Here is a 24,960-nt window from a genome sequence, read left to right as displayed (position 1 = left end):
GCGAGTGTTTGTTGAGTGCCTACTGGGTTCACGGATGACCGGTACATTACCACAGATGCTCCCACCTAGCCTTCTTCCCCCAGTGCCAAGGCTGGCCTTCTCGGAGCATCTGTACTGAGTTTCTCAGCTCTTCTGGGCAACCTCAGTCCCTTGTGCACCCCCATCACAGCCCTCGCCTCTCCTGCTGCTGGTGTGTGTTCAGAGGTTTCTGTTTTTCCGCTGGGCAATGAGCTCATCCAGGGCAGGCCCTGGTTTCCTGCTCCAAGGACAGGGCCTGGACTCAGAGTAGGGCATCACTTCAATAAATAAGTGAAGCACACAGGGGGCGTTTCAGCTCCCAACCTAATGGTTTATTAGGATTAAATGTTCATTTAATCCTCTCTAGGGGCTGCTGTCTCTGGGGTCCCACAAAGTCGGACATGACTGAAGCGACTTAGCGGTAGCAGCAGCAGGGGCCTCTTGAGAAACCTATATGCAGGTCAGGAAGCAACAGTTAGAACTGGACATGGAGCAACAGAACTGGCTCCAAATAGGAAAAGGAGTATGTCAAGGCTGAATATTGTCACCCTGCTTATTTAACTTATATGCAGAGTATATCAGGAGAAACGCTGGAATGGAAGAAGCACAAGCTGGAATCAAGATTGCCAGGAGAAATATCAATAGCCTCAGATATGCAGATGACACCACCCTTATGGCAGAAAGTGAAGAGGAACTCAAAAGCCTCTTGATGAAAGTGAAAGTGGAGAGTGAAAAAGTTGGCTTAAAGCTCAACATTCAGAAAACGAAGATCATGGCATCTGGTCCCATCACTTCACGGGAAATAGATGGGGAAACAGTGGAAACAGTGTCGGATTTTATTTCTTGGGGCTCCAAAATCACTGCAGAGGATGACTGCAGCCATGAAATTAAAAGACGCTTACTCCTTGGAAGGAAAGTTATGACCAACCTAGACAGCATGTTGAAAAGCAGAGACATTACTTTGTCAACAAAGGTCCATCTAGTCAAAGCTATGGTTTTTCCAGTGGTCATGTATGGATGGGAGAGTTGGACTGTGAAGAAGGCTGAGTGCCAAAGAATTGATGCTTTTGAACTGTGGTGTTGGAGAAGACTCTTGAGAGTCCCTTGGACTGTAAGGAGATCCAACCAGTCCATTCTGAAGGAGATCAGCCCTGGGATTTCTTTGGAAGGAATGATGCTAAAGCTGAAACTCCAGTACTTTGGCCACCTCATGCGAAGAGTTGACTCATTGGAAAAGCCTCTGATGCTGGGAGGGACTGGGGACAGGAGGAGAAGGGGACGACAGAGGATGAGATGGTTGGATGGCATCACTGACTCAATGGATGTGAATCTGAGTGAACTCCGGGAGTTGGTGATGGACAAGGAGGCCTGGCGTGCTGCGATTCACAGGGTCGCAAAGAGTCGGACACAACTTAGCGACTGAACTGAACTGAGGGGCTTCTTAACCTATCCAGTGGGAGATAAAAACAATTAACCAGAGTTGAGGGAGAATGAGAACAGCAATGGCTAGTGTATAATGTTTGCTTCATCCAAGCCAAGGGCTTCATATGCATCATTTTATTTAATCTGCATGGTAACCCCATAGGTAAACCGTGTTATTAGATACAATGTACAGGCTCAAGGAAGCAAAGGGACTTGTACCAGCTCAGAGTTGTGGCCGAGACAGGATTTGAATCCAAGTCCTGTTTCACAAGCACATGCCCTTTCCTCCTCCACTCTCCTGCCTCCCACACATGAATAATCACACTGTCAAGCCTCATCAATGTTACTTTGACACACTAACAGGCCGTGAAGAGGAAACAGTCATCTATCTGTAAAATAAACAAGTCCTGGCATGCAGACAGAGGTGCTAATAGAGACGCAATTTACCCATTTGCTGAGATCACTGACAGACTCAAGCAGGGCTCAAACAGCAGTCGTCTGGAAAAGGGGGGGTTGGGGGGGACCCTGACCTACAGCCCATGCCCTGGGTCCTCAGGGCTCCAGAGCCCCCCAGGAGGAGGCTGGCAGCAGGCACTCCCAGTATTTTGACAGCCAGGCAGATAAACAGAGGTATCAATTTCAGAGAAACATCCTCAGCTCTTAGGTCTTCTCTCCAAACACCAAGTCTTCACATCGCTAGGTCATCAAAGTCAAGAGTGATAACGCCACAGTACACATGGCCCTGCTGGCTGCCAGCAAGCTCCCCGGAGAGTCACAGAAGCCTTCAAGGCACCACACACCGGGGACAACCTGGGCTGGAAGGAGGTGGGTCAGGCCTGGATGGATGGAAACCCCCATTGTGATTCCCGTCAGCACAAGGTCTTGTCTCACTCTCAGTGGCCCGGGCTGCCCTGTATGGGAGCCCCCGGCCCCTTGGGCTGTTGAGCACTTGAAATGTGACTGGTCCAAGATGAGATGTGTTATAAGTGTAAGATACTCAGATTTCAAAGATTTCATATAGAAAAAAGCATGTCAAATATCTCAATAATTTTCATACCAATTACATATCGACACTGTAATATTTGAGGTGTGGTTAAATAAAATACATTATTAAAATTAATTTCACCTGTTTCTTTCTACTCCTTAATGTGGCTACTAGAAAAAAATTTTTTTTGGCTGAGTTGCGAATAGGGATTGAACCCAGGGCCGTGACAGTAAAAGAACCAAATACTAATCACTGGACCATGGGGAACTCCCCCTAGAAAATTTTAAGTTGCAAACATGGCTTTGCATTATATATCTTTTAAACAGTGCTGATCTGAAGAATAAAATAAAAGGGACAATTCAAAGTGAACGAAGAAATTTTTATCAAAATGCAAATTAAATGAAAATAAAACATGGGAAACATCTCCACGTGTATTTTTAAAAGAGTTCTTTTTAAAAAAACATTCAAAGTTTCTATTAAAAGTAAAAAGGAATATATAATTGTTGGATATCAAAGTTTTAAATCAAAACAATCTAAATAAACCCCCAAATCTTAACTCAATTCTCTGAAAGCTTTGTTAAATCTTATATAAACAACTGTTACAAAAACAAAATGACGGATGATTCTAGTAGTCAATGTAAAGAAGTGGCATTTCGCTTCACAGTACATCTAGACCTGCATATAATATATATGCTTTAAAGAAGTCTATGAATTGTTTAACACACCAAAATATCCCTCAGCTGTTGTGTGACTGTTGGGAATACCACACTAATGCCAGGTCACCTCCAGAGCCCTGGAGCAGAACGCAGACACCACGGGTGCTCAGCACCTCCAGGTCCGTGTGCTTGCTGAGCCGACGCCTGATTCAGCAGGATAAGCCGTCCCGCTTTCCCGGCTCCAGTCCTCTCTGGGACCCCGAGCTAGCAGTGACACAACCCACCAACCTTCAAGGAATTCAGACTCAGTCACTTCTCATTCCGAGGACACTGAGTAAGGGAAGGGCAAGCACATTCTCTGTGGCCTAAATGGTGTTAATCGCAAAAGCGGATGGAGTTACGGGTCACTAGGTGCCTGTGAGAAGAGCCAGACCCTGGGTGAATGAGTTGCCCACATCCTTTTTAATTTTTAAACTTACATGCAGCAAAGTTCACTCTGCCTTTTTACTGACAAATTCGTACGGTTGCGTCATCACCACTATGACCAACACACAGAACGGTCACTGCGATCCCCAACATTCCTACCCAGGTTTGGCACTGGCAGCTTCTTGCTTGTTTTTAGCCATTCAAATGAGTGCTCAGCAGCATCTCAATACGTGTGCGTGTGCGTGTGCGTGTGTGTGTGTGACACAGAGAGAGAGACAGAGGTGGGGATCTCTAAGAAAGAAGCTCAGCGAAGGGCTCCTTCTTCCAGGGTCTGTGGATGATACTGTCTAGGGGAGTCAAAAAAAAAACTCCTCTCTCAGATGGGTGACAGTGACTTATCCGGGAAAATGCCATGGTGGGCTTTTTGATAAGAAAGGGAGGCCCCTAGCTTATTCTGCTTGGAAGGCTGAGACTAAGAGGGAGCTGATGTGCTCAGCATAATCACTGGAGAGCAGGAATCTGGGAGGTTCCTGAGGGAGCTCTGGAGGAGAGAGGGAGAGGCCCAGGAGGGAAGGAAAGGAAAGCTGCGACAACTGTGCACACAGCGAGGAGCCTCGTGAACATGGCAGGCACAGGGACGGATGTCTCAAGAGGGAGACATTCCCTGGGAGTGGGGCCCAGCCAACAACTTCCTAAGACTGAGGAGCTCAGACATGGAATCTGGAATTGTCTCCTGCTCTGTGCTGTGGCCCCCTCTGCCACACGCAGTGGAGCTGGGTGGGTGGTGCTTTGGAGGAAGAACAGAAGAGCATGGAGTCGAGCTTGGGGTGAGGCTGGAGGAGAGGAAGGCGACACGTGCCAGTGAGGTGGAGAGGCAAAAAGGCTGCGGGGACACTGCCCCAGAGAAACGAGAGCTGTCCTACCTGGACTCCTTCCAGAGGACAGCGGTCCTTGGAGATGCCGTGGAGGGCTCTGGGCGGGCTGCAGAACACAGGCCTCAGTCCGTTTGCCTTTCTTCTTAACACAAAAGAAGAAAGACCACTGTGGACAGCAGAGGACCTCGAGCCATCAGACTACACCCGTGTGCTGCTGAGATATGGCCTTGGCCCTCTGGGCTCCATCTGGGAGGGCACCCTCTCCCTGGGCTCTGGCTGGATTCAGCATCCGCATAAACTCTGGTGTCCACAGAGCACAGAACCCTCTGGATCTTTTCAACCCAGAAAAGTCAGGTAGTAGTCAAATATCACATACTAGTTTTCCTGCTGCTGCTGCTATAGCAAGCCACCTCAAACTGAGTGGCTCAAAGCAACACTGATCTTCATACAGTCCTGGAGTCAGAAGCCTGATGTGGGTCTCACTGGGCTACCTCAAGGCATGGGCAGAACTACATTCCTTGGGCAGATTCTAAGGGAGAATCCATTGCCTTTTCCAGCTTCCAGAGGCTGTTCTTTAGTTTGTGGCCCCTTCCTCCATCTCCAAAGCTGGTAACAGGAAGCTGAGTCCTTCTCACAAGGACTCAACTCCCTTTTTCAGCCTCTCTCTCCCACTTTGAAGAGACACTCTGATTACATCAGGCCCACCTGGGTGATACAGAGTACTCTCCCTATTCAAAGATCTCGTGATTGGCACTCTTAATTCCACCTGCAACCTTTATTCCCCTCTGCCTTGTAACATATTCACAGGTTCCAGGCATTAGGATGTGGACACCTTTGTGGGTGTGTGCATGAGTGTGACTGTGTGTGTATTCTGCCTACCATACCTTGCCACTGCGCATAAGTGAAATTCTGATCCAGAGTAGTGTCTACCTGTATGTGAAAATGGAGAAAGTAGAGGGAGATTCTGGGGGAAAGGAATTTGCTAATAAAATCACTTGAGTCAGAGAAGGCAGTGGCTTTGGGAGGAAACCTATGTCAAGTGCTGCCATATGTACGTTAAGTTCCTAAGAAGCTACAATGAAAACAACAGCTGTTTCTACAGATCACACTTTGCCTGCACTAGGGCGGCATGCTGTTGCACAGAATCCTGGTGGATTAGCCTCGGAATCTTAAACAGTTAGAGACATCTCTGAGTCCAGCCGATGGTCACCTGGCTTGTTCCCATCCTGGCATAATGGTATGTGTGCTGTGTCCACACTAGGCAGATCCTGGAGCATTCACCCACAGCCTGAATTCTGCCCTGAGAGCTGTGCAGAGAAGGCGGTCTTTTCTCACAGGTGAGCCCTTCAGCTAACTAAAAGATGGAGCAGGTGTCCCCTACTACCACTACTCTTTTCTAATAAACTTTTCCCAGGGCTTCCTATAGTTTCTCATAATTAATTACGTGGTTTCCACTCTTCCCCACCCTTGTCACTCTCCTTTGGGCATCCTTTAATGTGTGAAGGATTGGCAACAGGTAGGGTGTGGGGAGAGAGTCACCAGTCTTCTGATCACAGCATTTAGGGGCTAGTCTAGTGGAGGTGATAATCCAGCAACACATATCAATCTTTCCTTGGCCATCCTTCTAGACAGTGTGAAATACTACCTTGCCCTGTTGATGGTTACCTATCTCTCTATCCATCCCAGATGTCTTTAGCTATTTGATTTTTGCCCGCTCAGCTCAGCCCTTAACTTGGGCTGGGTTTGGGACTGAGGCTGGGACTGGCCCCCCAGGCTCCCAGCTAGATGGAAACCTTTCTTCAGCTTCAGTTAGTTTCAGCATCTCTGACTTCTCCAGTTCTTAGTGCAATTGCAGAAGGGCCTCTGCCTCCAGCACGTGACAGCAGGGACATGTGGACCCTGACAGCTGGACCTCCTTAATACACCCTGTACGCTTAGATCCTGAGTACTCTGCCTTGTGCATATTCTCTGCACCAAGAAATCAATAAAAGCAAAATCTTTCTTAGCAGTTTCGCAATGAAAAATACTAGAAGAGATAATCGCTCTAAATGAAATTGGCAGTCATTAAACATGCGAATTGTGTTTTGGTTTGCTGAATACAAAGTTGTAGAGGGCAATATAATGACCCCAACATAAGAAGACCCTACTAAGTGAAGGATGTAGAGAGACTGGGGACCCCCTACCCACTCCCCCTAATCCTTCACACACTGCTGCTGCTGCTAAGTCACTTCAGTCGTGTCCGACTCTGTATGAGCCCATAGATGGCAGCCCACCAGACTCCCCCGTCCCTGGGATTCTCAAGGCAAGAACACTGGAGTGGGTTGCCATTTCCTTCTCCAGTGAGTGAAAGTGAAAAGTGAAAGTGAAGTCGCTCAGTCGTGTCCGACTCTAGCAACCCCATGGACTGCAGCCTTCCAGGCTCCTCCATCCCTGGGATTTTCCAGGCAGGAGTACTGGAGTGGGGTGCCATTGCCTTCTCCGTCACACACTGAAGGATGCACAAAAAAGGGTGACAGGATGGGAAAGGATGGAAAATCAAGTCACTCATTAAAAGGAACTATAGGAAGCCTCGGAATGATTTTACCAAAAAAATAGAGGAGCCTGGACAGGACTATTCCCCGACCCCTGCAGCCCTAAAAAAGAGGACCATAGCAGTAGGGGTGGTGGTGGGGTCCCAGGAGCAAAGAAGGCTGGGCCAAAGAGATGGGAGGCTGAGAGAAGGAATCGCTAAGAAGAGAGATCTGGGAATGACTGTTGAATTGGGAATATTTTTGGCCTCCTAATACCATCCAGTATTTTTAAAATGTTTAGCATGTATCAGGCACTGGCTATATACTTTCCACACTGTATTTCATGTAACTCTCATTACAACATAAGAGGGTGGCATTATGATTATTTTCCCCACTGAAGCCCAGACGCGGGTTGGACACCTGCAGAAGGTCTCACAAGAAGGGATACAATGCAAATGAACCCAAGCTCCCAGTTTCTCTGGAAGATGGATGTGGTTCACTGATCACCCTGCATGATGTGGCAACCATTCCATTCACTCCTCAGAGACAGCTCCACAAACTCCCAGAAAATACTGGAGTGAAGAGTTCTCCAGGCTGGAGGCCCCCTGCCCTTGCACAGGCACTGTGCCAGCTTGCAAAACACCCCCATTCCAGCTGCTCCAGGACAGAGCCCCAGGCAGGGCCCCGCAGGCACCTGGCCTCATCCATCCCAAGAAAACAAAGCCAGGAAATCCCCCTGCCTGTCCCCGCGTTAGTGGCCATGTGTCCCGCCTCCGTGGCTGGGCTGGGGACAAGCGTGTATGCTCCAGGTACAGGACTCCCAAAGTCAAGGGTTTCAGGTCACACTGGCAAATCATTTTGCAAGCAGATGCCACAGGTCTCCTCACAGACTGGGCAGAACACAAGGTCAGCGTCAGCAGATCTGACCCTAAAAATAGGCTCTTGGATGCCAGAGTGGCTGGGTGTGCGGCCGCCACACGCCCCACGGACCAGCGCCTCCTGACCCGGCCAGGACCCAGTACGCACAGGTAAGGCCCTCTGGTGGGGAGACTGGCATCTCTTGGGTTCAGTCGAGTGTTCTTTGGGGTCCCGGGTGTGGGGATCAGAGGACCCCTTTCCACCTGGTCTCTGGAACAGCAGACACCAGCTGACATCTTCTCAGTTTGACAGGCTTCTTGCTCCGTCTTTCCCTAAAGACTCCCAAGAAATTTTCTCCACTTCTCTTCCTCTAAATCTAAGCTTCCAGTTGAATGACCATTTCTAAAGGATAATAGGGTGGGTTAAATCTCATCGGGCCCTTCTGAGGCACTGGATGCATTGCCTCACATATCATATTCCAGCAAGGTTCTGCATTTATCCATTTAGCCAGTAGAGGGGAAAAAAACCTCAGCAGGAGGTGGGGGGGAGGGAAATGGAGACACCCATGGTGACTCACATCAAGCGTGGGGCAGCACAAATTACAACTAAGTCCTCAAACCCTGTGGATGAGAACGCTTCCTGTGTCCTCGGTAATCCTAAACATCATTTGGACAGAGTGGTTATTTTTGAAGCTTTTTCTTGTCCTGGTGGGAGGGTGGGGTTGGGGATGATTGCTCTGGTAGAGACGAGGAGACTGGGTCACTGAGGGACTTGGCCTCTGGACCAAGACACCAGCGCCTATAGGCAGGAAGGTGGGACCATGTCCTGTATCTCAGACCAAGGCTCTCCCATTAGACCCTGGGCCCTTGTTCTGTGGCCCTAGTGGCCCCTCACGGGCCTGGACCCAAGAGTTGGGAGTGGGGGACTCTGAGTGTTGAGGAAATCTGAGAACATTCCAAGGGGAAACACTTCAAGTAAGATGGGGGAAGGTGCAAGGTGTGTGTGTGGAGAAGCCGCCCCACTAAAGGCCCAGCATCTGAGGGGCTCTGTACTCGGTCTGTGTTCTTATGCCCTGAACCTTCCATCGTGACCTCGTCTTTGTCTTCTTCACAACAGAAGCATTTTGTTCCCACCAAATGACATTTGCCAACAGCACGTAAAGGGCTTCTGAGCTGAATCCTGTACAGGGGAACAAGCTTGGGCCTGGAGGGGGAGGTGGGACGTGGGAGAGGGTCTGAGGAGTCAGGGGGAGGTCAGGGACTCTTCAGGGGCAAAAACAGATCCATGCTGGGGGGTTGGGGCGATGGCCCTCCACTATCTGACGAGCTGGAAGCCCTTGCTGGGGGCATGTCGGTCCTAGGGTGGCACTGGACTGGAGGGGACCCTGAGTCCTAACTGAGGGTGGATTTCCAGTGGCTGCTGACAGCCTCACAGGGGACAAGGGGCAGAGGGGACCCTGAGGCCGGGGGCTTAGTTGTGTTTCCTGTCACCCTGGTGACGCCCAGCTGAGTCCACTTGGGGAGGGGGCAGCTTGCACTCCCTGGAGCCAGGGCTGGCCTTCTCCAGACACTGCAACCCTGTGAGTTGGCAAGGGGTCCTGGCTGGCCACATGTGAGGCGCAGCTCAGAGAGCCTGTCTTCTAGGTAGTCACATGGCCATGTACCTACTACTTGGACCGCAGCAGCCCGGGGAGGGATGTGCCTTGTCACCTTCACTTCAGATAAGCACACTGAGACACAAAGCCTTGGAGTAGCTTTTCCAGAATCACACAGCCCAGACCACAGCGAGGCCAGTGTGCCTCAGAGCCTGGCCACGTAGCCACTGTGCTCAGGTGGCCCTCCGTGAGGTGGGGGTGGGGGACACCTCACCCACTTCCCTCGTTGCCTGAACTCCCGCCTGCACAAGGCCACTCCAGGTCCTGGTGTCAGGAGGCAGAGCTCTGTGCGTCCCCTCCAGCCTGACTCCAGGGCAGGTGACCCTCCATGGTTCTGGACCCACCACTTCCACAGCAAATAGGGGATCAAGTCTCATCGCAGCCTGGCATGGGCACCAGATATTAACAAATTGGAGAGAGACCTTTCTCCTCCTCCCCAAAGCTCTGCTTTTATGTGAGCTTTTTTTTGCTCACCCATGAGCAAAGGAGCCCCATCACCCAGAGGAGGATGTTCAGACGTATTAATGCCCCATCCTGTCTGCCACGACTACCCCCCAAGAGACCTTTGGCCCCCAGCTCTACCCCTATTCCTAACGCGTTCTGGGCTCAGAACTTAGCTCCTAACACAGTGTTAGCAACTGTAAGAGGTGGGAGCTTGGCCTACAGCCTTCACACGGCCTAAAGCCTCCTCTGCACAGCACAGAGAGGTGGACCCAGTGAGTGAGAGTGGTGCGGATGGCAAGTGGGTGGGGTGAGACCATGGTGAGAGCTGCACCCCCACAGTCTACCCCCACATCTTCCCCCATCACGAGGAAGCCTCACATTTTGAGGTGGCACATAATGGGAAGTGACCCTTGAAAGAGAGGGGCTAAAAGGCCAGCTATTCCTGAATTCATGAGCTGTGTAACCGCCTGCAGCGTTTACACCACCACTGCTCGGTCAGAGGCTCTTGCGGTCCCTGTACCACAGCCTCCTCTCCCCTGTGGGGCTGGTCGTGGAGGTCAAGGCAACCCCGGCCGGCCCCCTTGTCTGGGAAGGAAGCTGCATGTGGCCCTCCAGCCTCCTCACGGTTTCCGGGAGGCCCAACTCTGCCAAACCAAGACTGAAAAAAATCAATTAGGAGTTCATAAATTACCACCCTGAAGCACTTTGAAACCATTTGAAGAGTTAATCAAACAAGTTAATGACATCAACCCCATCTTAGAAGGAATATTAAATTACCTCTTTAAATGAAGCCTTCTCTGTTTTTTTTAATAAAAGGATTTTACATTAATTCACATAATTGCCTCCTATTAACATATTTGCCAGAATCCAAAAGGAAAAGAAAAATCTGTTAAACTTGGGTTGTGTCTGATATATGAGGAATTAAATTATAGGCAACAAAAAATTCCTAGGGTTTTCACGTCCAGGTTTTAATATTTTAAAAATCCCACAACTTTTATTTCCTAGTTGGGATCATTTTCGCAGATTTAAGATGCATAAAGACAAGCATGACTTGCGGTAAATTAAAAACATGTATATTCATATACATATACTGCTGCCAAATTCTGCCCTTCCACGTACCCTGGTGGTAGGTATTACTCTCCTAATAGAGTAATTTTCCCAACCACAATAACATTTTTACTCTACCCCTTCTTTCAAGGCATATTCCAAGCCCAACTTGGGTGGTGTCATGACTAACTTTCCCCAAGAGCCCAACGCATTTAGGAAGGTAAATATGTTATGTCCATAAATACAGGATACCTTCAAAGGAAGAGGATTCATTTTTAGAAGATTAAATTATAAACTGTTCTACTAGACCAGAAACTTGTAGAAGGCAGAGACCTCTCTGGCCCAGCCCAGGCCTGGCACTTAACAGAGGAATATGGTGGATTGTGGGGGTGAGCAGGGCCAGGCCTAACTTCTGAGGTGAAGTCAAAAAGCAGCCCTGATGCTGGCCGAATCAGCCTAACCAAGACCAGGCTCAGCAGAGTCAGAGAGTCCCAAGGGACGGGGATGGATGCTGCCCTCTCCACCTGAGGTCTGTCTCCAGTCCAAGGGAAGCTTGGGAAGCAAGCTTCCTTCAGAGGTAGAGTTACCCCCAAAGAGTCAACACCCCACACTTGCACTGGCCTCTTCTAAGTCCCTGCACCTATTGGGTTTTCTTTTTCTTAAAGAAACTGTATACACTTCAGAACCCACAAAACTTGACTCACTTCTGGTTTTCCGGGAAGCACTGAAGGACCAGAATGACTCGGTGACGTGACCTAGGCCTGGCTCTGCCACCAGAGGGCTCACGAAGGCTACAGCCCTGCCACTGGGAAATTCACATAGCCTGGAAGGTGCTCGGTGCTGTGTGTCATGGCAGGAACTCCTGGTCAGGCCTTGTCCTGAGGCCACCTGTCTGTACCTTCAGTCCACAGGTTTAGAAAGTGCATGTACAACACCCAGAACAGTTCTCAAACAGAACCTTCACAGGCTTTCCCCCGCGCCATACACTCTCAAGTATTCTATGTTCATCACAAGAGACCTTAGAAAAGATGGCTCCTTAGAAAAAAGAATAAGCTCATATAATTTCATCATTCAAAATAAGCATATGCTTAGTGTTAATGTTTTGGTGAAATGTATTTTTGTACAAGAACAGAATCAGACTATACATGCTGCTTCACACACTTTGGTCTCTTCTCTCCACCAACACAAGCCTCTTCCCCTTTGATTTCTCAAAACCACAGCAAACACAGCAGTCTGTACCATCTAACAGGTTCACTGAAGTTTCAGGGTGACAACGAGAGGGCTGACAGAGCCAGTGGTTGTTTAGTCGCTGAGTCATGTCCAACTCTTTTGCGATCCCATAGACTGTAGCCTGCCAGGTTCCTCTGCCCCTGGCATCTCCCAGGCAAGAATACTGGAGTGAGGTGCCATTTCCTTCTCCAGGGGGTCTTCCTGACCCATGGATGAAACCCACGTCTCCAGCATTGGAGGAGGACTCTTTAGCACTGAGCCACTGGGAAGACTGATATAGTCAGTTGCTATTCAGTCACTCAGCCATGTCCGACTCTGCAACCACAGAGTTTAGCATGGGGATCCCTGTTCTGAGGAATCCTGTGGCTGTGTGCCCTGGATGCTCCTCACCTGGCTCCCAAGCCCTGCCTCCCACAGCCTACAGCAGTCCCCTCACACCCGCTCTGGGGATGTTCTAGAGGCTCAGAACTCCCCTTGCTTTCTTGTACAGAATAATTTAGCTTTTTGTTCACTCCATCACTTTCTGAAATATGCTTTAGGACTCACCTTTTCCCCATCAAAAGGATCCTTCAATGGTGTTTTTTGGTTAATCGGGAGGCCTATTCTGTGGCTCTCACTCCTGGACATGGCTACCTGGCCAATCTCTGCAGGCTCAAGGGGGTCCACTTAGATACTCAAGTTTCCTGCTGAAATGAATGATGCTCCTTCCATCCTCCACCTTAGAAAGCAAAAGAATCCAGGTTAAGTGTTTGTTTTTGAAGCATCTTCACCCTCTTGTTACAGTTCCATTTTATCAAAGAAGGCAAAGCTCAGGAAGGATGAGACATGTAGATTCGAGTCCTCAGTGACTGCTGAGGCTGTGAGAGTACAGGAGGGCCACCAGCCAGTGAATGTGGGGAGAGAGGGACAGAGAGGTAGAGGAGCCCCAGGAAACAGCCAGGCCCTGGAGGCAAGTCAGATGAAGTGGAAATCATAAATCAAAAGTCACAAGTAGCTTCCAGCCCAGACTGTTCTATTTGGCCAGCACAGTGAAAAAATACAGATGTGGTTATTTCTTATAAAATATGATTATTTATAAAGAATCCCAAAATAGAAGACACACAAAAATATCTTTCTGAGTCCTGCTACTTGTTTACAGTATTTGGTGATTTTTTCCCTAGTTAAAAAAAAAAAAAAAAAAATATATATATATATATATATAAAATATAAAGTTTTTTTAATTGAAGTATACTTGATTTACAATATTGTTAGTTTTAGGTGTACAGTACCGTGATTCAGTTATATAAAAGAATATACATATATACATTTTTTTTCAGATTCTTTCCCTTATAGATTATTATAAGACATAGAGCATAGTTTCCTGTGCTATATGGTAGGTCCCTGGTTATCTACTTTGTATAGAGTCATGTGCTTATGTTAATCCTAAATTCCATAAAAATTTTTTTTTACATAAAGTCAAATCATGGTGTCAAAATTATATTTCTAAATTCAGCTTTAGCCCTTCTTCACTGGCAAGGGAAACCTTTAATCAAACACAAGCTGTACCACTGAAAAATCTGACATGGAGTCAGGATTAACGAGGGATCCCAATTTTGATTATTCCTGGAAATAGTTTCTCAAAGCAAGGCTACTGTTTCACAGAGGGAAGCGGCGCTTGGGCCTCATAGGTCAAGTACCACTCAGTCTCTGCGTTCTCTGTTATCACAGTGTCTTTGAATGTTTTAAGATCACAGTGTCTTAAGAATGTTTTAAGATCAGGTATCTTAGTTGGGTTCCCTCCAAGGCCGACCCTAAAACCAGGGTTTGAGAACAAGTTGTTGTGAGGTGCTTCAATAAACAGGATCAGTGCAAAGACCAGAAAATACCCTCAATCAGGGAAATAAAGGGGCTTGAGGGACGAAGTCTTTTGTGTATAACGGAGCTGTCCACTGCAGTGATCCAAACTGAGGAATGGAACAGGACAAGACCAGTCTCTAGTGCAGCTGCCTACTGACTTAAATTTTTTACATCAGCTGATTTTGCACAAAACTCTGGCTTTCTGACTTTTCATAAAAATGACAATATGGGCTTGCATTCCCACATGGAATGGCAAGCTGCTGCCCCCTTCAGTGGGGCCGTTTGCTCGTACTGTGCCACAGTCTGCACCACTCCCTGATGCCTCCTCAGTTCAGTCCAGTTCAGTCGCTCAGTCGTGTCCGACTCTTTGCGACCCCATGAATCGCAGCACGCCAGGCCTCCCTGTCCATCACCATCTCCCGGAGTTCACTCAGACTCACGTCCATCGAGTCAGTGATGCCATCCAGCCATCTCATCCTCTGCCGTCCCCTTCTCCTCCTGCCCCCAATCCTTCCCAGCATCAGAGTCTTTTCCAGTGCTCCTACCTGAGGCCAATAGTTGGACTTTTGCTTGTTTTATTCTTTAACACCCAATGCACTTAACTCCTCTGTTATCTGCCTGGCCCCTCCAGGAAGGAGCCTGAGTCTATCATCCTTTGAGAAGAGGCAAGCTGATGCTGCAAATAAAGGCCAAGTAGCCATCAAGTTGACATTTGATTTCCTGGGACCAAACCTTTCAATATGAAGCTGTAACAGGAACCTGGAGGCCTCTCTTGACAACCTGCCCAGCTCTCATTATGACATTTAGCCTGTGATTGATATTGTATGTGTCATTGAGACCTTGGCAGTTAATCTTTAGGTCAAATCTATGGAAACCAAACAGAGCAGGTTTGTCTTTCCCTTCCACTTTGGCTGTGATCTGGGAAACAGACGCTCCTGGCCTCTATGAGATCCAGAGATTTGGGAGCCATGCAGAGAGATGCACACAAGCCGCCTTCAGGATTTGGAAAGATTACAGGTCTGTGGTTTCTGGACGGCTCTGTGCTTTGTTCTCTCCCCCCCATTCAATCTACATGCTGGAGGATAATAGATCCCAGAGCTCCCTCTGCGTGCCAAGCTGCTCTGGGTAGACCACACCACTTCCGCTTCTGTCTGGAAATCCAGCCGAGGCTTTCAGCACAGGGATGGGGATGGCTCCCTCCACAGTATAATGAAGGAGGACAAGCCTCAGCAAGGGTGAGGTCAGCTTCAGTGATCAAAGGAGGCAGGCAGAGGGTTCAGAATGCAGTTACTTCAGCATCTCCCTAAAATCCCATCTTCTGAAGCCTACTTTGGTAGCAGTCAGGGTTCAAAATGGCTCAAACCTTCACATTTCAGTTCCCAGCTGTGACTCACTGTTAAACAGGAAGAGCTGGTGCCATGGACAAGCTGAGCTCCAGACCTCTCAAAATTAAAGCACCTCAGGCCTGCAGCAGGCAGAGTATGCTTACACTCTCAGGAGACTGGGTGCCTGTGCTGGTTCCTCCACAGACGTTTCCATCCATTCCTTGAAATAACGCCTTCCTGGTGACTGCAAATGCCAGCAGCCATGCCCCAGAGCAGAGATCGGGTCTGAGCAACTCCCTGCTGCAGGGGACTGTCCATCCTGTGTTCTGCTCCTCACTCACCTTCCGTCCTCCTCCAAATTAGCCCAAGGCTCCTTCCTGCCCCATCAACTCCACTAAGCCCCTAGCACAAGCCCCCAGTCTTATTCACTGCCCTCGGTCATCCATTCACTCCTTCCATTCACTCCCTAGGCCATTCCCTCATTCAATAAATACTTTCTGATCCCCTCTTACACGTCAGACACTGAGGCTGCAAACAACACAAAGGAGCATCTTCAGGGAACCTCGGCAAAAGGCTATCTAGCCCCTCTCTTGTCCCAGTCCCACATCCTTATTCGGGGCTAAAGACTTGGGTCTGCACTTCAATGAGAACAAGGAAAAGCATACTGAGCACCCTTCCTACCCTTCTATTGACTCAACAGCTCCTTGACTCTTGAACCACATACTTGGGCAATTATTATCAAACTTTAGTTAGCATGAGACTCACTTGGGAGTTTGTTAAAATACAGACTCCTAGACACCACCCTGGTTCAGGGTACAACTCATGAATCTGCAAGAGCCAGATGATTCTGTGGGAGGTAGCCTTTAGATCACACTTCCACAGACTCCAAAGAGAGGCCTCTGCAGCCCACTGCCCCCACCCCTCCACTCAGGGTCCTGCAGGAAAAAGTCACAGATCCTGACCTCCCATGATCACCAAAGACTGCTAGCCAGTGATCCTTTAATTCATCTACTGTCAACTTGGCTGAATCAAACTTCCCAGAGCAGTAGTTTCAGCCCCTTTCTTCTAAAAAAAAAAAAATTAATGTAAACTTTCATGCATACAGAGAGTAACAGTGACTACCTGCAGCCCTCATCCTTGGCAAATCCTTCCTCATCACACCTCTATCCATTCCCCTCACCCCATACACAATATATTACATTTTCCAGTGGTATTATTTTTGAAGCAAATCCCAGACATTATATCATTTCATCCGTGAACATTTCACTACATATTTCCAGAAGATCAGACCCCGAGGTATAATTTAACTGTCCTCTGAATCTCCTGCAAAGCAGTTGCTAGATCTAGCCTCTGAGGACTCTGATCAAAGATCCAGCTCTTCCTTTGGTGAAACGCCTTCTGTGGTGGTGGCGGTGTGTTTCTCCATCAGAAGGCCCGTAGCGTCTGATTGTCACTTCTTAGGTCACAGCTGTCAGTGCTCAGCTCCTGCATCCATTAGCTCCTCAGGTGATGTAAAATGGTGCTTTCTTCCTTCTCTATTCAAGTTCTTCTATAAAAGAAAATTCCCCTCATCTACCCAGTAGTAGCGTTTGTATCAGAAAGGAACAACAAATGCTAGATTCTGTTTATTGACCTGTCTTCACAATGAGCTGGTTCCCTAGCATCTTCTAACAGTGAATGATTATTTTACGTATCATCACGACTTAAGTGCTTGACATGTTTCTATCAGCTGCAGTTGTTTTTGTTATTCATGTTCAAACTGTCCCATTTTTGATAAGTGGGAGCCTCTCCGAGATGTGCTCTGGGTCCTTTCAATAGGATGCTACTGGTCTTTGACGTTCCCAGGGATTTTTTACATTTTTAAGTCCCTGGGGCCTGCCCCTCCTCATGCTGTATCCTCCACTCTGACCCCTGCCCTCTCGGCAATTAAAAAAATATATATTTATTCCTTCATTTATTTATTTTTGGCAGCGCTGGGTCCTCATTGCTACGTGTGAACTTTAACTAGTTGTGGTGAGTGGGGGCTATTCTTCGTGGCAGTGCATGGGTTTCTCATTGTGGTGGCTTCTCTTGTTGCAGACCATGGGCTCTAGGGTACTCAGGCTTCAGTAGTTGGGGCTCGTGGGCTCAGTACAGGTTCAGTAGTTGTGGTGTACGGGCTCAGTTGCTCGCTGCATGTGGGATCTTCTGAGACCAGGGATCAAACCTGTGTCCCCTGTATTGGCAGGTGGATTCTTAACTGCTAGACCACCGGGTGAGCCCATGGCAATTATTTTTTTCTCAGAAGACTAAGATCACCTATTACAAACATCCTCAATTTACAGTGTTCCTCATCTCCAAAATGAAGATAATCACAGCACCTATTAATTCGGGTTGTTAAGATTAAATGAGTTAATAATTGTAAAGCACTTGGAATAGTGCCTGGCACACATTAAGTGCTACATAAGGATCTGTTAAATATATGAATAGCATTCCCTCCCCATTTCTCGTCCATGAGTTTCTCAGTGACTCCACCCCTTCTTCTTTCCCTACAGTTTCCCAGCACTGTGAGTACAACCTCCCTTCCCAGGCTGCCTGAGTGTATTGGTCACCCAGCCCACAGAACACACGGTGCCCAATTCCACGGAGATTCACTTCCTTGGGGACAATGGAAACTGTTCACACACATTCTATTCACAGAGGCTGACAAGCTCTACAAACATCCTGATCTGCAGACACAGCTTTCTAGCTTGGAATGTCTCTTCTGGATGACCACTAAATTAACACAACTGCCAGCCTCCTAGTTTGAGAGTGGCCAATGTTGTGTTCAACCTTCTAACAAGTTGACAAACCCTCACACAGCCAAGTTTCCTCCCACCCCAAGGCTTCTGAAACCCTGGAAATGCCTGGCTGCCCAGACCTCACAGGTTCTGGATCCCCAGATGTGCCCTTTCCACTGGACGACAGCTCTCTGCAGACACTGAATACCATGGGTCTGGAAGGCCAGGGACCTTCTGGGCCTTCTTGTTCATGCTCAAAATGGCCTCAGCCTGCAGACTCAAGTCACATAAAGGAAAGAGTAGGCACCAACAAAGGGGAAAAATCTAAAAGAAAGATGGCAAAGAACAGGCTGCCTGCAGGGATTTCTTAGACCCAAAGTCTGTCCTGGGTCTGTACCATATGCCCATGTCAGAGGGCATGTAGCATGCTTGCTCTGCAGGGGACTGGAATGTCAGGGAAGTGTTAACTGCCATCATGACCTTCCTTGTTGACCTCCATAACCTAGGAAAAGGAAGGAGGATCAGAGCAAGCGGGGAGATTCCTGCCACATCTTCAGATTAGCTTTTACCCAACTCTGTCCCTGCTAACCCCAACCCTGATCCTCTCTCATGACCAGCTGCAGAAAGGAAAGAAAATCCCTTGGCTCCAAAATGACATCCGGAGAATCGAAGACAGGCCTCAAGAACGTCTACCCATCTGCCAAGAAGCTGCTGCCGAAGGTGGAGGAGGGGGAGGCTGAGGATTACTGTACTCCTGGAGCCTTCGAGCTGGAGCGTCTCTTCTGGAAAGGCAGTCCCCAGTACACCCACGTCAACGAGGTCTGGCCCAAGCTCTACATCGGCGATGAGTAAGTGCCCAGATTCAGCCTCACGTTTGGTAGCCAGCCCTTCCCAGGTCACAGCCCTTGCTACCTTCCCACCAAGAGCTCTTGCTTTCCAGGTTGGTTCTGAGAGAACTCTTTATCAGTTAGGGCTAGGTTTATTTTCCTATTACAGAAAACTCAGAAAAGGGGCTTAAGTAAGATAGCGGTTGGTGTGTCTCACATAAAAGATGTGGAGAGGAAGGAGAGCTGGCATGGCAACTCCAGGGCCATCAGCAGCTCAGGCTCCCACGCCTGGGCCCCACCATCCCCCAGGTGTGGCTTCCTTCTTCAAGGTTGCTTCATGACCTGACATTGCTAGTAGGGCTCCTGTCACCAACTGTAGGATCCAGACCATGCGAAGGTAGAGGAAAAGGACATCTTCCCGAAGGGAAGTCCACCAAAGACTTCCCCTGCTCCTCGCTGCAAGAGAGGCTAAGAAATGTAGTCTTTTTTTAGCTGGGGATAAGACAAGCAAGAATAAAGTCAGTTCTCAGGTGGGTGGCATAAGAGCACATCACCCTCTGTATCAGGAAGTGTGATAGACCTAGCAAAGTTGAGGTTACTTCCCTTGCTTTAGATTTTTATAGCCACCATGCCCCACTCTTCAAAAAAATGGGAAGTGCCTACTGTAAATAATAATAGTGATAACAGTAATGTTGGTGGTGGTGGTGGTCATTAAAAGTCATGTCTGACTTTTTGCGACCCCATGCCAGGCTCCTCTGTTGATGGGATTTCCTAGGCAAGAATACTGCCGGAGTGGGTTGCCATTTCCTTCTCCAGGGGATATTCCCAACCCAGGGATCAAATCTGTGTCTCCTGCACTGGCAGGAAGATTCTTTACCACTGAGCCAGAAGGAAAATAAAAATAGTAAGACCTATCATTTACTGACTGTTCTGCGCCAGGCACTGGGCTACGCATCTTGCATGAGTGATCTGACTTTATTTTCACTACAGCCCAGTGAGAGGTCATCTCATTACTCCCATTTTAAAGATAAGGAAACCGAGGCACAGAGCAGCTAAATAATGGGCCCAAGGTCCACAGCTTGTTAAGTGGCTGAGAGCTGGATTCAAAAGCAGTCTTGCCTAACTCATAAGCTTTCATCCGGATTAGCGCTCCTGCTCCTCCCTCCACCCCCCAGGATTCCAGTTTACAACTCACCTCTCCAAGGAGTCAGATGGCATAGGACCCATTCATGTGTGATTTTCAATAACTGCTGCTTAAAAATGTCTAGTCATGGGATATCCAGAGGCAGCATCCCTCTTTTTTTCTTACTAATTTTAAATGGAAAAAGTTACAAAAAAATGTTATGCCCTTTTACACTAAATTAAACTAAACAGAGAGTTTTAAACACAAATTGCATAATCTCCCTTTGTCCTCTCTTAATTCTGCCCTGAGTAACCAGTATTAAGCTCACTTTATGTATATCATGGCAAACATAAGGAAACATACGCAAACACTTAAAGGATTTTTATTTCTTTTAAATAATTTTAGCAGGAAAAAAGGAATTAAATGATTCTGTACTTTCAGTGTTCCTTAGTATAGGTGTGCCATAATTTATCACATCATCTCTCAGTTGTGAACATTAGGGGAACCTGGGCTGTCCTAAATAGGGTCTCCATTGTTTACTTTTTAGAAAATAATAGCATTATTGAGATATAACTTACAGTCCGTAAAACTCGCCCTCTTAAAGTATACAGTTCAGTGGTTTTATTATTTCACAGAGCTGTGCAACCACTATCTAATTTCAAAGCATTTTCCTCACCTCAAAAGGAAACCCCAAACCCATTAAGTAATCACACTCCATTCCCCATATCCCCCCAGCCTGAGAAACCCCCAGCCTGCTCTCCCTTTCTATGAGTCTACCTAACCGGGAACTTCACGTGAACGGCCTTTCACGACTGGCTTCTTACGCTTAGCGTCCTGTTGTCAAGGTTCATCCAAGTTGAAGCATGTATTAGTATTTTTTTTTTTCCTGCCAAATAATCTCTGTACTACTTTTGCAACTTTTTTTCACTGCATGGCTTGTGGGATCTTAGTTCCCCAATCAGGGACTGAATCTGAGGCCTTAGCAGTTAAGAATGGAATCCTAACCACTGGACCACCAGGGAAGTCCCTATTTCTGCAACTTTTATGGGAGTCTAGAATTAGTTCAAAATAAAAAATGTATGCACACACTGTGACTCCAAATATCACTTTAAGAAATGAAACATACAGAAATAAGAGTACCAATACATAAGGATATATGGACAACAATGTTTAATACTGAAGTAGCAATAAAAGGTGTGTGTGGGGGATCTGAATATCTTCTAATATTATTAAATAAGTATAGTAAATATACTGTTTTCCTATTTTAAAGGTAATATAAACTCACTGTATAAAGTTATAGACATCTTTATTTCCCTAGGTATAATATGTTGACAAGTGAACTTTCTTCATAAGGGTGTATGGATTGAGATAATATATGGACATGAGTCTGAGCAAACTCTGGGAGACAGTGAAGGACAGGCAACCCTGGTGTGCTGCAGGGCGCAGAGTCAGACACGACTGAGTGACTGAGCAACAGCAACAACGTCAAATACTAGTGTGCTGTCAAGTACAGAGTAAGCGCTAAAAAAGACTAGCTTTAATAATAAGACAGTGATTAATGTTAAAGAAAACTTTTGAATCTCCCAAAACAATCACTGAAGTCCACCACGCCAAAGCCATTCCTGTTAATACTGGAGTAATTTCCTCTTAGACTTTCTATATGCTATTTTTGGTTTAAAATAGTTGCAATCATATGGATTATTCATCTTATCTTTGTCTTTATTCCACACAGCATCATTCAAAAGCTTTCCCCTTATTATATACTTCTCATATACTTAATTATAATAACTATAATTATATATATCAGATGGACATAATTATCATTTATTTAACCACTTTTCCTACTGTTAGATATAGCAGTCATTTTCATGTTCTTGCTTTTATAAATAATGCTGCAGTGGACATCTTTAAGTATAAATATATTTTTAATATTTAAGATTATTTCCTTAGATTTGATCCTAAAACATGGCATAAATGGGGGAAGGACCAGATTGATCCCCAAGAAGCACCTCACTCTTTTGCCCTCCTCTCACCTCAAGAACAGAATGGCTGGGCATTTGCACAATGTTTGGGTCAAATACTGACTCCTATGTGGCCTCAGGCATGTCACTCACACTTTCTGAGCTTCGATTTCTTTACCTATAAGATGTGGGTTTGATGGTTTAATACATTGGATGCTGAGCGCAGTTTCCAGCACTGAGTGTGAACTATTAGAGTTCAGGCAGGTTTTGGAAACTCACCTCACAGTGTGAGAGAAGGTAAAAAACAGTCATCACACTTTGCCACTAAGGGTCCCTGTGTGTCAAGGGCAGCCCTGGGATAGAAAACACCCCCAGTCACATTTCTCCCATGAGATGCTATCATAAACCCAAGGCCAGGTTGGAAGGAAGGTCCCTCCTAATGGGCCTCCTCCAGACAGCTCCCTCCACAGACACCGGCCCGGCCTTCCAGGGACCCAGGTGGCCAAAGGCCGGGGTGGGGGGGGGGGCAGTGCCACATCAAAGCCCTACAAGCCTGTGGGTTCTAGAATTTCTAAAGCTTTTCTCATGCCTAGCTTATCCCAAGGGGATCACCAAATGGGATGCCTGGTGACTCCAAGCTCCCACTGCTTACCAGCCTGGGGAGGGCAGAGATGCCCCCCCCCACCCCGCCCAATACCACCACAGCCTGGCAAGAAGAGGTCACAGATGGGAGAGTGATGTGGTTGATGTGAAGTGCGCTGGCTCAGCGCTGGGGGTCAGTAGGCCCCCCTAGGCAGCCACCTTTTGGATGTCCTCATGGGGAAGTTTTCCTCCCTCAAGGGCTCAAGGCATAGCCACCCTCTCCCATGCCTTGGTAGGGGGTCTGAATCCCCAAGTAGGAACTGGAGGAACAGTGTGGAGTACAGCAAAAGCTGTCCAGTCCAGCGGGGATTGAGGCAGAGAGTTCAAGCCCCAGTGTGGGTGGCCACTCTGTGTGGCCTTTGGCAAAACAACTTATTGTTCTGGGACTCAGTTTCTTTATTTGTAAAATAAAGGGATAATTTCAAAGGTCCCTTCCAGCTCTGAAGTAAAATTCTTTAAGAAATGTCTTATTAAATAAATTAGGCTTTATTAGGCTCAAGCACATACTTGTTTTATTACTTTTAAGTCATTCAAATTAGATTCAAATTAGGTTAACCAAGTGTTGCCCTCCAGAGAACCAGGGACTGGCATCAATGATGAGATAAGAATAATTCATCACCTCTTATCAATCAGCAGTCCCTAAATGGGTGCTTCACAAGTGCTTCAGGACGCTTGAAAGCACTAAATTTCTGTAATTTAAATATTCTCACTTTAATCTCATTCACATCTTTCATTTGCTTAGCAAAATCTTTTTTTCTTTTTTCTCCCTGACAGTCAGCAGGAGGGCAAGTATCCTGGCTACAGTCAAAGTGACTGCAAATTCCCAGGCAGGACAGGCTCCCCACAGCAAGGCATCATTGAGAAATCTCTCCTCCCTCTCACAACAGAGGCAGTCCTGTGAGCCAGTGCCAGGGCTCTGTGAAGTTGCTCTGCTGCTTGAATGGCGAGGACTCTATTTTTATTAAAATTACAGTCGCCTCCAAGGTCTGCCTTTTAGGGCCATCGACAGCCAGCAGCTTCTCCCCATCAAGCCTGACTCTTCAAATGCCTGCACCTGCCCCACTCAGCCTGCGCTCGCTTGCCAAGGGGTCACTCTTTCTCCTCCTTTTTGCTCCCAAGGAGACCATCAGCCTTTGAAGCCAGAGGCATCTCGAAGGTTGGTTGGTCAAAGATGCTGGAGAGGGCTGTTAAGTCGCTAAGTTGTATCCGACTCTTTGTGACCCCATGAACTACCGCACACCAGGCTCCCCTGTCCTACACTATCTCCTGGAGTTTGCTCAAACTCACATCCATTGAGTCAATGATGCCATCCAACCATCTCAACCTCTGTCACCCCCTTCTCCTCTTGCCCTCAATCTTTCCCAGCATCAGGGTCTGAGGTGAAAGCAAAGCAGTGGCTGAGACAGTCCTCAGATGGAGACAGGACCTCTCACTGGTCCCGGACAGCTGCAACCTTTCCCCTCAAAAAGAAAGAAGCAATTCAGCCTTGAGGCACCAAGTAGAGCTAAAATTTGACTGTCTTTTTTTAGGGTGGGCCACGGCTTGACTAGGATGCAGTGAAAGCACAGCCAAGGTTGACAATTTAACATGCTGAATGTCACCTGCAAGAGCCAGAAAATCTGGACTCCGAGCCTCCAAGTACCAAAGGCGACTAAGCACAGCTGGGCACCAGCCATGGGCAAGGTGCTAGGGGAGAGGTGCCACAGGTCCTGCCCCCACTGGGCCTTCTCACACTGGGTGGCAGTATTTTAGCGAAGGCCCCCGGCAATGCCAACCATTTCCTTTCACGGTTAGCCGAATGACTTGTCTAATCATTAATACAACGGGATGTCTTGAAACCAGGCCTTCTACACATTGTCTTTTCCCACTTAGCCTCAATCCTTGGAGGCCTAGAGCCTAGTGGGGTGGGGAAGATGATGGAGAGATTCCTAAGGAGTTAAAAACACGGAGACCACCTTAGGTTTTTGCGACAGTCAATCTCTCCTGAGAACTAAGGATAGAATGTCAATAAAAATCCTGGCATATATTTAAACACTAAGTGAATATATGACACATTCATTACTGAAAATTTACACAACACAGACAAAAGGAAGAACAGTAAAATTCCCTATAACCCCATTACCCAGAGCTAACCACCAATAAATTTCGTTGTACATCTTCCTGTTGCTTGCCACCTCCTCCTTGTTCAGAATTTATCTTTTAACCTTTCAAAGAAACTTGAATATCATCAACATCACTCAACTCTTCAAGAACCTTGCAAGGAAAGTACTGCCAATGTAATTGGTCCTCTTTAACAAATAAAGAAATCTGAGGGTACCAAAGGTTCGTTGTTCTGGTTCATGCCGCAGTTTAAGCTTACAAA

The 24,960-nt window shown here is 47.3% G+C and overlaps 2 protein-coding genes across 3 annotated transcripts in view; one reads left to right on the top strand and one right to left on the bottom strand.

Annotated features, from left to right (window-relative positions):
* The window catches only part of SAMD8 (sterile alpha motif domain containing 8), a 122,394-nt gene that overhangs the window by 83,076 nt on the left and 14,358 nt on the right, over positions 1-24,960 (bottom strand). Inside the window, exon 2 of the mRNA XM_059882681.1 lies at positions 12,672-12,843. Coding sequence (XP_059738664.1) covers positions 12,672-12,752 — 81 coding nt within the window. The 5' untranslated portion in view covers positions 12,753-12,843. The remainder of the gene's footprint in view (positions 1-12,671; positions 12,844-24,960) is intronic.
* DUSP29 (dual specificity phosphatase 29) overlaps positions 7,864-24,960 on the top strand; it is a 31,982-nt gene continuing 14,885 nt past the window's right edge. The window contains 2 exon segments of one of the 2 annotated variants that reach the window (NM_001105444.1): positions 7,864-7,920; positions 18,663-18,893. In NM_001105444.1, coding sequence (NP_001098914.1) covers positions 18,697-18,893 — 197 coding nt within the window. In that variant the 5' untranslated portion in view covers positions 7,864-7,920; positions 18,663-18,696. 2 annotated transcript variants of the gene reach the window in all.

Source organism: Bos taurus, chromosome 28, assembly GCF_002263795.3.
Source record: "Bos taurus isolate L1 Dominette 01449 registration number 42190680 breed Hereford chromosome 28, ARS-UCD2.0, whole genome shotgun sequence".
In the NCBI taxonomy this organism is placed as follows: domain Eukaryota; kingdom Metazoa; phylum Chordata; class Mammalia; order Artiodactyla; family Bovidae; genus Bos; species Bos taurus.
This window is presented reverse-complemented; position numbering and strand designations above follow the sequence as displayed.